Source organism: Coregonus clupeaformis, unplaced genomic scaffold (genome assembly GCF_020615455.1).
Source record: "Coregonus clupeaformis isolate EN_2021a unplaced genomic scaffold, ASM2061545v1 scaf2008, whole genome shotgun sequence".
Classification (NCBI taxonomy): domain Eukaryota; kingdom Metazoa; phylum Chordata; class Actinopteri; order Salmoniformes; family Salmonidae; genus Coregonus; species Coregonus clupeaformis.
The window spans coordinates 40001-57500 of record NW_025535462.1 but is presented as its reverse complement, the minus strand read 5'-3'; the positions used below and the strand labels follow the sequence as shown (position 1 = coordinate 57500).

Here is a 17500-nt window from a genome sequence, read left to right as displayed (position 1 = left end):
TCAAAGACTCTGGAGATACAGAGGCAATGAGTTCTACAGCAGGATTAACACCACCAGCTCAGAGACTCTGGAGATACAGAGGCAATGAGTCCTACAGCAGGATTAACACCACCAGCTCAGAGACTCTGGAGATACAGAGGCAATGAGTCCTACAGCAGGATTAACACCACCAGCTCAGAGACTCTGGAGATCTGCTCCAACCACTAATTGTCTATCATGTGCGTGCAGAAAAATAGATCACGCATAGAGAAGAAAAATACATGTTATGAATTGATAATTGATCGCCTAGTGTAACAGTTAGTGCAATTAATTGATTATTGAATGTTATCGATAGACACAGATTTTTAGATCCAAACCATACACATGCCTCAACACTCAAACTCAAAAACGAATCGTTTGGGGGACTGCTGCAGTTCCAACGATATTGTGCTTATCTTCCTCGCGACAGTCAAGTGTTCCGCCAAGAGTCGTTCATAAACTAGTCTGGTTGGGGCCGCTTCTAGACCTCGTTTCAAAGCTATCAAGAAAGAATTGTATTTGTATGCCTAGCAATCACAAATGTATAATGTTGGAAGCACACTTTAATAAGTCTCAGTCACAAACAACATAAGCCCCCATGGTAACCCTAACCCTAACCCCCCATGGTGACCCTAACCCCTAACCCCCCATGGTAACCCTAACCCCCCATGGTAACCCTAACCCTAACCCCCATGGTAACTTCCTAACCCCTAACCCCCATGGTAACCCTAACCCTAACCCCCATGGTAACCCTAACCCTAACCCCCCATGGTAACTCCTAACCTTAACCCCCATGGTAACCCCTAACCCTAACCCCCATGGTAACCCTAACCCCTAACCTCCCCATGGTAACCCTAACCCCTAACCCCCATGGTGACCCTAACCCCAACCCCCCATGGTAACCCTAACCCTAACCCCCCATGGTGACCCTAACCCCTAACCCCCCATGGTAACCCTAACCCCTAACCCCCATGGTGACACTAACCCAACCCCCCATGGTAACCCTAACCCCCATGGTAACCCTAACCCTAACCCCCCATGGTAACCCCTAACCCTAACCCCCATGGTAACCCTAATCCCCTAACCCCCCATGGTAACCCTAACCCTAACCCCCCATGGTAACCCTAACCCTAACCCCCCATGGTAACCCTAACCCTAACCCCCCATGGTAACCCTAACCCCAACCCCCATGGTAACCCTAACCCCACCCCCATGGTGACCCTAACCCTAACCCCCCATGGTAACCCTAACCCTAACCCCCATGGTGACCCTAACCCACCATGGTAACCCTACCCCCATGGTGACCCTAACCCTAACCCCCAATGGTAACCCTAACCCCCCATGGTGACCTCTAACCCTAACCCCCCATGGTAACCCCAACCCCCATGGTGACCCTAACCCTAGCCCCCCATGGTGACCCTAACCCCCATGGTAACCCTAACCCTAACCCCCCATGGTAACCCTAACCCTAACCCCCATGGTAACCCTACCCCCATGGTGACCCTAACCCCTAACCCCCCATGGTGACCTTAACCCTAACCCCCCATGGTAACCCTAACCCTAACCCCCCATGGTGACCCTAACCCTAACCCCCATGGTAACCCTACCCCCCATGGTGACCCTAACCCTAACCCCCCATGGTAACCCTAACCCTAACCCCCCCATGGTAACCCCTAACCCTAACCCCCATGGTAACCCTACCCCCCATGGTGACCCTAACCCTAACCCCCATGGTAACCCCTAACCCTAACCCCCATGGTAACCCTAACCCTAACCCCCCATGGTAACCTCTAACCCCCATGGTGACCCTAACCCTAACCCCCCATGGTGACCCTAACCCTAACCCCCCATGGTAACCCTAACCCTAACCCCCATGGTGACCCTAACCCCAACCCCCCCATGGTAACCCCTACCCCCATGGTGACCCTAACCCTAACCCCCCATGGTAACCCTAACCCCCCATGGTGACCCTAACCCTCAACCCCCCATGGTAACCCCTAACCCCCCATGGTAACCCTAACCCTAACCCCCATGGTGACCCTAACCCTAACCCCCATGGTAACCCTACCCCCCATGGTAACCCTAACCCTAACCCCATGGTGACCCCACACCCTAACCCCCATGGTAACCCTAACTCCTAACCCCCAATGGTAACCCTAACCCCCATGGTGACCCTAACCCTAACCCCCCATGGTAACCTTAACCCTAACCCCCAATGGTAACCCTAACCCCCATGGTGACCCTAACCCTAACCCCCATGGTGACCCTAACCCTACCCCCCATGGTAACCCTAACCCTAACCCCAATGGTAACCTAACCCCCCATGGTGACCCTAACCCTAACCCCCCATGGTAACCCTAACCCCCATGGTGACCCTAACCTTAACCCCCCCATGGTAACCCTAACCCCCCATGGTGACCTAACCCTAACCCCCATGGTGAACGAGAGGCTTGTAGAAGATGATTATTTTGAGTTTTTAGTTCGTGGTTGCTCGGGTAGGGGGGTTCTCGTGCTCTGGACATTACTGAATCAAATAAACAAAATTAGTCTAAATATTTGTTATTTTGAACGAGTTGATAAGATCTCAGTCATTAAAAAGAGTCAAACTTCCTATCACTAGCAGACAGACAGACAGACAGGCAGACAGACAGACAGACAGACAGACAGACAGGCAGACAGACAGACAGGCAGACAGACAGACAGACAGGCAGACAGGCAGACAGGCAGACAGGCAGACAGGCAGACAGGCAGACAGACAGACAGACAGACAGACAGACAGACAGACAGACAGACAGACCTCATGCTGATGAGAATGTCTCCATTCCTGAAGATAAATAACAGGATGTTGTCTTGCGTGACATCATGAAAGTTGGCATGTTTCTCGTTAGCGAAGAACAGGTCTGGTTTCCATAGACACTGGAATATCTTGGGGTCCACTGTCAGCGCTTCTCCTTTAAAGTCTGCCGGGAGCTTCAGCCTCGGGTCGTTCCACCGCTGACGCGGGAAGATGTTCACACGGTAGTCCTAGCAACAACCAATAATTTGTTAGTACACAGTCAATTAACCCCCTGGAGTCAACGTTCGCTCCCCCATGGAGATCTAATTAGCATAATAATACAAATCCCCCAAAAATCTTTCTGTTTAAGTTAGAGATATGTTTTTTTTTTTTAGGGGGTAGATCAGCTTTAATATTGCAGAAAGATTGTAACTTCCATCAATGTAATTGTCTGCATCCTTCCAATCCCCATATGTTTTTTTCTCTCGCAAATATATATATATATATATACATACACATACCTACACACACATACATATACACACACATACATATAAATACATATACATACATATACATACATATCCTTTAAAAATATATATTTCCCTTTATTACTTTCCAACCCCACCACCCCTTCCCTAATTGGAGTAAACAGTACCAAAACAAATGATCTAATGATTCTGTCTCTTCGCAGCAAAATCTGCAGAGCTGGGAATATTGTATCCCCCATATAAATAACATTCTATTGGTAGCAGGGAATTTTATATAATAATTTAAAGTTTTGAATCCACGGCGATGTTTTTGCGCATCAGTTCATAAACACTATGCCATGGGCTCGGTACATTAAATATCTCTTCCCAACTATTTTGCAATCTATATGGGACGGCTGTCAATCCTTTGGTCCTTAAATGAAACTGGTACACTTTTTTATTTATCACAATTTTATTTAACCAATTATGTTCTATAATGCAAGGCGACAGACAAGTTCCTTACTTTCTCCCCCCTTCCACTTTCCTCTTCCATTTTTAGCGTAACGCTGCAATTATTTGGTTGTAATTTTGGGTAGAGCAGACATTTCCATATGTTTTTGTTAGCTGCATGTGCGACATAACTCCACCAGTCCTACCGATGATATAATTAACGAATGTTATACCTTTAATCAATTAGTATATTTGAGTTTAACCACAATAGTTGTTGCATTATTTGTTCTGTCGTTTCTGGAGGATTAAATTGAAATTGCAACCAACTTTCTATGGCTTGTTTAAGAAATCGTGATATTTGGGAGATTATTTCCTTTTCAAATAACTGAAAGTGAGAGGTTGTAATCTGAATAAAGGGAAAAAAGCGATTCTTGAACATTGGGTGAGACAATCTTACTAATTTGCTAGAGAACCAGTTCGGATTTAAGTATAACTTTTGTATGACTGAAGCCTTTAGTGATAGGTCTAATGCTTTAATATTTAATAATTTCTGTCCTCAGAATTCATATTCATTATATAAATAGGCCAGTTTAATTTTGTCTGGCTTGCCGTTTCAAATAAAATGGAAAAAAAATTCTCATGTCATTTAAAAAACTGTCCGCTAGGCATAGGGAAGACCATAAGCAAATAGGTACTAGATACTACTAAAGAGTTAATCAGGGTGATTTTTCCACAAATTGACAGGTATTTACCTTTCCATGGTAGCAACATCTTATCAGTTTTTGATAACTTTCTATTAAAATGTATTGGAGTGAGATAATTTATTTCCTTTGGGATATATATTCCGAGTATATCCACATCACCATCAGACCATTTTATTGGTAAACTACATGGTAATGTAAAAACTATTTTTTTTGTGATCCAATAAGTAATATAGTACATTTGTCATAATTTGGTTGTAATCCACAGAGGTTAGAAAATGTATCTAGATCCTCTATGAGGCTGTGGAGGGATTCAACTTGCGGATTTAAAAGAAAACATGAATAATCAGCATACAATGACACCTTTGTTTTTAAGCCCTGGATTTCTAATCCCTTGATATTATTGTTGCATCTGATTTTAATAGCTAACATCTCGATGGCAATAATAAATAGATATGCCGATAGTGGACAACCTTGTTTTACTCCTCTTGACAGTTTAAAACTTTCTGAGAAATAGCCATTATTTACTATTTTACACCTAGGGTTGCTGTACATGATTTAAACCCATTTTATAAGAGATTCTCCAAAATTGAAATGCTCCAGGCATTTATATAAAAACCCCAGTCGTACTTTATCAAGTGCCTTTTCAAAGTCTGCTATGAATAGCAGGCCTGGTTACCCAGATTTTTCATAGTGTTCTATTGTTTCCAGTACTTGCCTTATGTTATCTCCAATGTGTCGTCCCATGTAAAGATATCAGTTTTTTTGCTACGTCTCAATCCACCACATCCACATCCATGTCCATGTCCATGTCCACCAGATGCCTAAGCTTTGCCATACTTGACGCACATGTGCTTTGCTTTCCAACTGGCTAAATGCTAAATGCTAAATGCTAGTTGGAGTCTATGTGTCACTTCCATTTGTACCACTGCATGGTAAAGCAACGCAACGAGTTGATATAAATAAATTAAAAAACTCAGCAATCTACACACAATACCCATAATGACCAAGCGAAAACAAGTTTCCAGAATTGTTTGCACATAAAAATAAAAATAAACGTATTTACATACAGTACCAGTCAAAAGTTTGGACACACCTACTCACTCAAGGGTTTTTCTATATTTTTACTATTTTATACTGAGAAATAACAAATGAAATTGGCACTCAACTACTCCCCTACAGTGCATTGGGAAAGTATTCAGACCCCTTGACATTTTCTACATTTTGTTACGTTACAGCCTTATTCTAAAATGGATTAAATTGTTTTCCCCCCTCATCAATGTACTCCTGAGTGGCGCAGTGGTCTAAGGCACTGCATCGCAGTGCTAACTGTGCCACTAGAGATCCTGGTTCGAATCCAGGCTCTGTCGCAGCCGGCCGCGACCGGGGAGACTCATGGCGGCGCACAATTGGCCCAGCGTCGTCCAGGGTAGGGGGAGGAATGGCCGGCAGGGATGTAGCTCAGTTGATAGAGACATGGCGTTTGCAACGCCAGGGTTGTGGGTTCGATTCCCAAATATGTATTCACTAACTGTAAGTCGCTCTGGATAAGAGCGTCTGCTAAATGACTAAAATGTAAATGTAAATGTTATACATTGTAGAATAATAGTGAAGACAAACAAACTATGAAATAACACATATGGAATCATGTAGTAACCAAAATAAGTGTTAAACAAATCAAAATCACTGCAAAAGGTACTTCAACAAAGTACTGCGTGAAGGGTCTGAATAATTACGTAAATGTGATATTTCTTTTTTACATTTGCAAATTTTTTAAAAAAACTGTCTTTGCTTTGTCATTATGGGATATTGTGTGTAGATTGATTGACAATAACATTTTAGACATTTAGCAGATGCTCTTATCCAGAGCGACTTACAGTTAGTGAACACATCTTTTATTTTATTTATTTTTTATACTGGCCCCCCGTGGGAATTGAACCCACAACCCTGGCATTGCAAACGCCATATCAACTGAGCTACATCCCTGCCGGCCATTCCCTCCACTACCCTGGACGACGCTGGGCCAATTGTGGGCTGCCCATGAGTCTCCCGGTCGCGGCCGGCTGTGACAGAGCCTGGATTCGAACCAGGATCTCTAGTGGCACAGTTAGCACTGCGATGCAGTGCCTTAGACTACTGCGCCACTCAGGAGTACATTGATGAGGGGGGAAAACAATTTAATCCATTTTAGAATAAGGCTGTAACGTAACAAAATGTAGAAAATGTCAAGGGGTCTGAATACTTTCCCAATGCACTGTAGGGGAGTAGTTGAGTGCCAATTTCATTTGTTAAATATGGGGGAAAAAATTGAAATAATTTCTTGATCTTTCAGATATCTCTCAGATATAGGACAGACACTTCAAAACAAACTTCCTTTTGATTTCTTTTTGGACTATTTGTTTTGCCATTTATGAATGTGTTATTCAATGCGTTTCTACCAACAAGCAGGTGGGGCTAACAGCCTGAGCCAGAAAGAGATTGAACATGTCCTAAAACCCAACAGCTAGCTGTTCTAGCTTTTTTGCCATTTCTGAATGTGTTATTCAATGTTTTTTATGGGTTATAGTAGTAATGACCAAATTCAATATTTTAACTTTAAAAATCCAAGTAAAACAGCTAAATGATTCATGGTGTGACCATCTTAAAACAATTCCATATGTTAATTTAGTACCCCCCCAACAACTTAGACTTTAAGAGGTTAAATGAACCATACAATTGTCCCCAGTCACCTTGCTGTGTTTTTATGCAGCATCTCTCTCCTTCAGTTTCCCGAAAAGGCTGCCATCAATCCAAATGTTTTGATTCAGGTAAGTTTTGAAAGACACCATCGGTATCACATCATCTATGCACTTTTTAAAGAATCCGGTGACTGAGTCGGCGTATTCATTGATGTTAACCCCAGAGGCACCCCGGAACATATTCCACGAGATCAAAACAGTCTTGGAGCATGGATTCTGATTGGTCAGACCAACGTTGTACAGACCTCTGATTGGTCAGACCAACGTTGTACAGACCTCTGATTGGTCAGACCAAGTGTACAGACCTCTGATTGTGACCAACGTTGTACAGACCTCTGATTGGTCAGACCAACGTTGTACAGACCGTACCACCGAACTTCCCTCTTGACTCTGTTTGTAGGCGGGGCGGAGCTAAATGGAGTCGTGGTCAGATGACTCTGTTTGTAGGCGGGGGGAGCTAAATGGAGTCGTGGTCAGATGACTCTGTTTGTAGGCGGGGGGAGCTAAATGGAGTCGTGGTCAGATGACTCTGTTTGTAGGCGGGGGAGCTAAATGGAGTCGTGGTCAGATGACTCTGTTTGTAGGCGGGGGAGCTAAATGGAGTCGTGGTCAGATGACTCTGTTTGTAGGCGGGGGGAGCTAAATGGAGTCGTGGTCAGATGACTCTGTTTGTAGGCGGGGGGAGCTAAATGGAGTCGTGGTCAGATGACTCTGTTTGTAGGCGGGGGGGAGCTAAATGGAGTCGTGGTCAGATGACTCTGTTTGTAGGCGGGGGGAGCTAAATGGAGTCGTGGTCAGATGACTCTGTTTGTAGGCGGGGGGGAGCTAAATGGAGTCGTGGTCAGATTTGCCAAAAGTAGGATGGGAGAGGGCCTTATACCCATTTCGAAAAGTGTGTAGCAGTGGTCAAGTGTAGAATTTTAGCGAGTTGGACAGTCAATGTGTTGAAAGTAATTGGGGAGCACGGACCTCAAATTACTTTTGTTAAAGTCCTCTGCGACAATGAACGCTGCCTCTGGGTACACGGTCTCCAGATGATACAAGTTGAATATGCAAGTGTGTGTTGGTAGCATACAGGCTAATGCTGATAGCATACAGGCTAATGGTGGTACCATACAGGCTAATGGTGGTAGCATAAAGGCTAATGGTGATAGCATACAGGCTAATGGTGGTAGCGTACAGGCTAATGCTGATAGCATACAGGCTAATGGTGGTAGCATACAGGCTAATGGTGGTAGCATACAGGCTAATGGTGGTAGCGTACAGGCTAATGGTGGTAGCATACAGGCTAATGTTAATAGCATACAGGCTAATGTTAAAAGCATATAGGCTAATGTTGATAACGTACAGGCGAATGTTGGTAGCATTGTTAGCATACATAGGTTTTAGCATTAGTAACTCTGCTCACCATGTTGGTTTCCTGGATGGAGCCGAAGCTGTTGATGAACATATTAATCTTGTCTTCCACCGGAACACCTGAAACACACACACACACACACACAATTACACAGAGTCAACATAAACACCCCAATGCCCGTTTGATTCCAGTGTGTGTGTCTTTGTGTGTGTGTTTGGCATTTCTGTGGTCATGCCAGTCATGTGATCATTCCGCTCCGCTCAACCACACTAGCAGCATATGGCCCTGGTTCTCTCTCCCACACACACACACACACACACACACACACACACACACACACACACACACACACACACACACACACACACACACACACACACACACACACACACACACACACACACACACACACACACACACACACACACACACACACACACACACACACACACACACACACACACACACACACACACACACACACACACACACACACACACACACACACACACACACACACACACACACACACACACACACACACACACACACACACACACACACACACACACACACACACACACACACACACACACACACACACACACACACACACACACACACACACACACACACACACACACACACACACACACACACACACACACACACACACACACACACACACACACATTCACACACAGGCTTGCAGCACTTTCAGCTAATTAAGCAAAAGGATTCCTTCTGTCCTCCCCCTCTCCTCTCTTCTCCTCCTCCCCCTCCTCTCCTCCTCTCCTCTCTTCTCCTCCTCCCCCTCCTCTTCTCCTCCCCCTCTCCTCTCTTCTCCTCCTCCCCCTCCTCTCCTCCTCCCCCTCCTCTCCTCCTCCCCCTCCTCTTCTCCCCCTCTCCTCTCTTCTCCTCCTCCTCTCCTCTCTTCTCCTCCTCCTCTCCTCTCTTCTCCTCCACCTCTCCTCCTCTCCTCTCTTCTCCTCCTCCCCCTCCTCTTCTCCTCCCCCCTCTCCTCTCTTCTCCTCCTCCCCCTCCTCTCCTCCTCCCCCTCCTCTCTCCTCCCCCCCTCCTCTTCTCCCCCCTCTCCTCTCTTCTCCTCCTCCTCTCCTCTCTTCTCCTCCTCCTCTCCTCTCTTCTCCTCCACCTCTCCCCCTCTCCTCTCTTCTCCTCCTCCCCCCTCCTCTTCTCCTCCCCCCTCTCCTCTCTTCTCCTCCTCCCCCTCCTCTTCTCCTCCCCCCTCTCCTCTCTTCTCCTCCTCCTCTCCTCTCTTCTCCTCCTCCTCTCCTCTCTTCTCCTCCACCTCTCCCCCCTCTCCTCTCTTCTCCTCCTCCTCTCCTCTCTTCTCCTCCCCCTCTCCTCTCTTCTCCTCCACCTCTCCCCCTCTCCTCTCTTCTCCTCCTCCCCCTCCTCTTCTCCTCCCCCTCTCCTCTCTTCTCCTCCAACTCTCCTCCTCTTTTCTCTCCTCCTCTCCTCCTCTCCTCCTCCTCTCCTCCTCCTCTCCTCCTCTTCTCTCCTCCTCCCCCTCTCCTCTCTTCTCCTCCACCTCTCCTCCCCTCCTCTCTTCTCCTCCAACTCTCCTCCTCTTCTCTCTCCTCCTCCCCCTCTCCTCTCTTCTCTCTCCTCCTCCCCCTCTCCTCTCTCCTCCTCCCCCTCTCCTCTCTCCTCCTCCACCTCTCCTCCTCTTCTCTCTGTCCCCCCTCCTCTCCTCCTCCTCTCCTACTCTTCTCTCTGTCCCCCTCCTATGTATAACAGTTCAATAGAGTCATGGGTTAGGGTTGTTACTGTAAAACAGTTCAATAGAGTCATGGGTTAGGGTTGTTACTGTAAAACAGTTCAATAAAGTCATGGGTTAGGGTTGTTACTGTAAAACAGTTCAATAAAGTCATGGGTTAGGGTTGTTACTGTAAAACAGTTCAATAGAGTCATGGTTTAGGGTTGTTACTGTAAAACAGTTCAATAAAGTCATGGGTTAGGTTGTTACTGTAAAACAGTTCAATAGAGTCATGGGTTAGGGTTGTTACTGTAAAACAGTTCAATAGAGTCATGGGTTAGGGTTGTTACTGTAAAACAGTTCAATAGAGTCATGGGTTAGGGTTGTTACTGTAAAACAGTTCAATAGAGTCATGGGTTAGGGTTGTTACTGTAAAACAGTTCAATAAAGTCATGGGTTAGGGTTGTTACTGTAAAACAGTTCAATAGAGTCATGGGTTAGGGTTGTTACTGTAAAACAGTTCAATAGTGTCATGGGTTAGGGTTGTTACTGTAAAACAGTTCCCCCTCCTATGTATAACAGTTCAATAGAGTAATGGGTTAGGGTTGTTACTGTAAAACAGTTCAATAGAGTCATGGGTTGAAAGACTGGTCATGGCTCACATCAACAGCATAATCCCAGAAACCCTAGACCCACTCCAATTTGCATACCGCCCCAACAGATCCACAGATGATGCAATCTCTATCGCACTCCACACTGCCCTTTCCCACCTGGACAAGAGGAACACCTACGTGAGAATGCTATTCATTGACTACAGCTCAGCATTCAACACCATAGTGCCCTCAAAGCTCATCACTAAGCTAAGGATCCTGGGACTAAACACCTCCCTCTGCAACTGGATCCTGGACTTCCTGACGGGCCGCCCCCAGGTGGTAAGGGTAGGTAACAACACATCTGCCACACTGATCCTCAACACGGGGCCCCTCAGGGTGCGTGCTCAGTCCCCTCCTGTACTCTCTGTTCACCCATGACTGCATGCGCCAGGCACGACTCAACACCATCATTAAGTTTGCCGACGACACAACAGTGGTAGGCCTGATCACCGACAACGATGAGACAGCCTATAGGGAGGAGGTCAGAGATCGGCCGTGTGGTGCCAGGACAACAACCTCTCCCTCAACGTGACCAAGACAAAGGAGATGATTGTGGACTACAGGAAAAAAAGAGGACTGAGCACGCCCCCATTCTCATCGACGGGGCTGTAGTGGAACAGGTTGAGAGCTTCAAGTTCCTTGGTGTCCACATCACCAACGAACTATCATGGTCCAAACACACCAAGACAGTCGTGAAGAGGGGCACGACAAAGCCTATTCCCCCTCAGGAGACTAAAAAGATTTGGCATGGGTCCTCAGATCCTCAAAAAAATTCTACAGCTGCACCATCGAGAGCATCCTGACTGGTTGCATCACCGCCTGGTATGGCAACTGCTTGGCCTCTGACCGCAAGGCACTACAGAGGGTAGTGCGTACGGCCCAGTACATCACTGGGGCAAAGCTCCCCTGCCATCCAGGACCTCTATACCAGGCGGTGTCAGAGGAAGGCCCTCAAAATTGTCAAAGACTCCAGTCACCCTAGTCATAGACTGTTCTCTCTGCTACCGCACGGCAGTAGCCCGTGCAGTGCCAAGTCTAGGTCCAAAAGACTTCTCAACAGCTTCTACCCCCCAAGCCATAAGACTCCTGAACAGCTAATCATGGCTACCCGGACTATTTGCACTGCCCCCCACCCCATCCCTTTACGCTGCTGCTACTCTGTTAAGTATTTATGCATAGTCACTTTAACTCTACCCACATGTACATATTACCTCAACTAGCCGGTGCCCCCCGCACATTATGACTATGCAACGGTACCCCCCTGTATATATAGCCTCCCTACTGTCACTTTATTCTATTGTATATATAGCCTCCCTACTGTCACTTTATTTTTTACTTCTGCTCTTTTTTTCTCAACACTTTTTTGTTGTTGTTTTATTCTTACTTTTTTGTTTAAAATAAATGCACTGTTGGTTAAGGGCTGTAAGTAAGCATTTCACTGTAATGTCTGCACCTGTTGTATTCGGCGCATGTGACCAATAAAATTTGATTTGATTTGATTTGATTTGGGTTAGGGTTGTTACTGTATAACAGTTCAATAGAGTCATGGGTTAGGGTTGTTACTGTAAAACAGTTCAACAGAGTCATGGGTTAGGGTTGTTACTGTAAAACAGTTCAATAAAGTCATGGGTTAGGGTTGTTACTGTAAAACAGTTCAATAGGGTCATGGGTTAGGGTTGTTACTGTAAAACAGTTCAATAGGAGTCATGGGTTAGGGTTGTTACTGTAAAACAGTTCAATAGAGTCATGGGTTAGGGTTGTAAAGTGGTTATCCCACTGGCTATAGGGTGAATGCATCAATTTGTGAGTCGCTCTGGACAAGAGCGTCTGCTAAATGACGTAAATGTGCCCTTGAGCAAGGCACTTAACCCTAATTGCTCCTGTAAGTCGCTCTGGATAAGAGTGTCTGCTAAATGACTAAAATGTAAATGTAAATGTAAAATGTTACTGTAAAACAGTTCAATAGTGTCATGGGTTAGGGTTGTTACTGTAAAACAGTTCAATAGAGTCATGGGTTAGGGTTGTTACTGTAAAACAGTTCAATAGAGTCATGGGTTAGGGTTGTTACTGTAAAACAGTTCAATAGAGTCATGGGTTAGGGTTGTTACTGTAAAACAGTTCAATAGAGTCATGGGTTAGGGTTGTTACTGTAAAACAGTTCAATAGAGTCATGGGTTAGGGTTGTTACTGTAAAACAGTTCAATAGAGTCATGGGTTAGGGTTGTTACTGTAAAACAGTTCAATAGAGTCATGGGTTAGGGTTGTTACTGTAAAACAGTTCAATCCCAGTGCGACACTTCAACCACAAGGCTATTGAGTTGGTTTTGTATGTGTAACTAACCTTTAAAGTTGGGTCGTATCCGAGAGTCATATGTCACCATTAGCCTGTTGAGGATGTTGCTGGTGGAGTTGGCTGGTACCTGAGCGATCTCCTCTGCAGACAGCTGTCTATAACACAAACACACACAGACAGCTGTCTATAACACAAACACACACAGACAGCTGGCTATAACACAAACACACACAGACACTTACTACTACAGCTGTCTATAACACAAACACACACAGACAGCTGGCTATAACACAAACACACACAGACAGCTGTCTATAACACAAACACACACAGACAGCTGTCTATAACACAAACACACACAGACAGCTGGCTATAACACAAACACACACAGACACTACTACTACAGCTGGCTATAACACAAACACACACAGACAGCTGTCTATAACACAAACACACACAGACAGGCTGGCTATAACACAAACACACACAGACAGCTGGCTATAACACAAACACACACAGACAGCTGGCTATAACACAAACACACACAGACACCGCTGTCTATAACACAAACACACACAGACAGCTGGCTATAACACAAACACACACAGACAGCTGGCTATAACACAAACACACACAGACACTTACTACTACAGCTGTCTATAACACAAACACACACAGACAGCTGTCTATAACACAAACACACACAGACACCTGCTGTCTATAACACAAACACACACAGACAGCTGTCTATAACACAAACACACACAGACACTACTACTACAGCTGTCTATAACACAAACACACACAGACAAGCTGTCTATAACACAAACACACACAGACACTACTACTACAGCTGTCTATAACACAAACACACACAGACATGCTGTCTATAACACAAACACACACAGACACGCTGTCTATAACACAAACACACACAGACACTACTACTACAGCTGTCTATAACACAAACACACACAGACAAGCTGTCTATAACACAAACACACACAGACACTACTACTACAGCTGTCTATAACACAAACACACACAGACAGCTGTCTATAACACAAACACACACAGACACTACTACTACAGCTGTCTATAACACAAACACACACAGACACGCTGGCTATAACACAAACACACAGAGACACTACTACTACAGCTGTCTATAACACAAACACACACAGACACTTACTACTACAGCTGTCTATAACACAAACACACACAGACAGCTACTACTCAGCGTCTATAACACAAACACACACAGACATTCAGCTGTCTATAACACAAACACACACAGACAGCTGTCTATAACACAAACACACACAGACACTTACTACTACAGCTGTCTATAACACAAACACACACAGACACCAGCTGGCTATAACACAAACACACACAGACACGCTGTCTATAACACAAACACACACAGACAGCTGTCTATAACACAAACACACACAGACAGCTGTCTATAACACAAACACACACAGACACTACTACTACAGCTGTCTATAACACAAACACACACAGACATTGCTGTCTATAACACAAACACACACAGACACGCTGGCTATAACACAAACACACACAGACAGCTGGCTATAACACAAACACACACAGACAGCTGGCTATAACACAAACACACACAGACATGCTGGCTATAACACAAACACACACAGACAGCTGGCTATAACACAAACACACACAGACAAGCTGTCTATAACACAAACACACACAGACACTACTACTACAGCTGTCTATAACACAAACACACACAGACACTACTAGCTGTCTATAACACAAACACACACAGACATCAGCTGTCTATAACACAAACACACACAGACACTTATGCTGTCTATAACACAAACACACACAGACACTACTACTACAGCTGTCTATAACACAAACACACACAGACAACAGCTGTCTATAACACAAACACACACAGACACTACTACTACAGCTGTCTATAACACAAACACACACAGACAGCTGTCTATAACACAAACACACACAGACACGCTGTCTATAACACAAACACACACAGACACTACTACTACAGCTGTCTATAACACAAACACACACAGACACGCTGTCTATAACACAAACACACACAGACACTACTACTACAGCTGTCTATAACACAAACACACACAGACAGCTGTCTATAACACAAACACACACAGACACTTACTACTACAGCTGTCTATAACACAAACACACACAGACAGCTATGTCTATAACACAAACACACAGAGACACTACTACTACAGCTGGCTATAACACAAACACACACAGACACTACTACTACAGCTGGCTATAACACAAACACACACAGACACTACTACTACAGCTGTCTATAACACAAACACACACAGACACGCTGTCTATAACACAAACACACACAGACACTACTACTACAGCTGTCTATAACACAAACACACACAGACACTACTACTACAGCTGTCTATAACACAAACACACACAGACACTACTACTACAGCTGTCTATAACACAAACACACACAGACACTACTACTACAGCTGTCTATAACACAAACACACACAGACACTACTACTACAGCTGTCTATAACACAAACACACACAGACACTACTACTACAGCTGTCTATAACACAAACACACACAGACACTACTACTACAGCTGTCTATAACACAAACACACACAGACACTACTACTACAGCTGTCTATAACACAAACACACACAGACACTACTACTACAGCTGGCTATAACACAAACACACACAGACACTACTACTACAGCTGGCTATAACACAAACACACACAGACAGCTGTCTATAACACAAACACACACAGACACTACTACTACAGCTGTCTATAACACAAACACACACAGACAGCTGTCTATAACACAAACACACACAGACACTACTACTACAGCTGTCTATAACACAAACACACACAGACACTACTACTACAGCTGTCTATAACACAAACACACACAGACACTACTACTACAGCTGTCTATAACACAAACACACACAGACACTACTACTACAGCTGTCTATAACACAAACACACACAGACACTACTACTACAGCTGGCTATAACACAAACACACACAGACACTACTACTACAGCTGTCTATAACACAAACACACACAGACACTACTACTACAGCTGTCTATAACACAAACACACACAGACACTACTACTACAGCTGTCTATAACACAAACACACACAGACACTACTACTACAGCTGTCTATAACACAAACACACACAGACACTACTACTACAGCTGTCTATAACACAAACACACACAGACACTACTACTACAGCTGTCTATAACACAAACACACACAGACACTACTACTACAGCTGTCTATAACACAAACACACACAGACACTACTACTACAGCTGGCTATAACACAAACACACACAGACACTACTACTACAGCTGTCTATAACACAAACACACACAGACACTACTACTACAGCTGTCTATAACACAAACACACACAGACAGCTGTCTATAACACAAACACACACAGACACTACTACTACAGCTGTCTATAACACAAACACACACAGACAGCTGTCTATAACACAAACACACACAGACACTACTACTACAGCTGTCTATAACACAAACACACACAGACACTACTACTACAGCTGTCTATAACACAAACACACACAGACAGCTGTCTATAACACAAACACACACAGACACTACTACTACAGCTGTCTATAACACAAACACACACAGACACTACTACTACAGCTGTCTATAACACAAACACACACAGACACTACTACTACAGCTGTCTATAACACAAACACACACAGACACTACTACTACAGCTGTCTATAACACAAACACACAGAGACACTACTACTACAGCTGTCTATAACACAAACACACACAGACAGCTGTCTATAACACAAACACACACAGACACTACTACTACAGCTGTCTATAACACAAACACACACAGACACTACTACTACAGCTGTCTATAACACAAACACACACAGACACTACTACTACAGCTGTCTATAACACAAACACACACAGACACTACTACTACAGCTGTCTATAACACAAACACACACAGACACTACTACTACAGCTGGCTATAACACAAACACACACAGACACTACTACTACAGCTGTCTATAACACAAACACACACAGACACTACTACTACAGCTGGCTATAACACAAACACACACAGACAGCTGTCTATAACACAAACACACACAGACACTACTACTACAGCTGTCTATAACACAAACACACACAGACACTACTACTACAGCTGTCTATAACACAA

The 17500-nt window shown here is 44.5% G+C and overlaps 1 protein-coding gene across 2 annotated transcripts in view; it reads right to left on the bottom strand.

Annotated features, from left to right (window-relative positions):
• LOC123488009 (glycine receptor subunit beta-like) overlaps positions 1–17500 on the bottom strand; it is a 57907-nt gene that overhangs the window by 33832 nt on the left and 6575 nt on the right. For both annotated transcript variants that reach the window (XM_045219046.1, XM_045219047.1), the window contains exons 3-5: positions 13225–13331; positions 8562–8629; positions 2816–3042 (exon numbers count right to left, since the gene is read on the bottom strand). In XM_045219046.1, coding sequence (XP_045074981.1) covers positions 2816–3042; positions 8562–8629; positions 13225–13331 — 402 coding nt within the window. The remainder of the gene's footprint in view (positions 1–2815; positions 3043–8561; positions 8630–13224; positions 13332–17500) is intronic.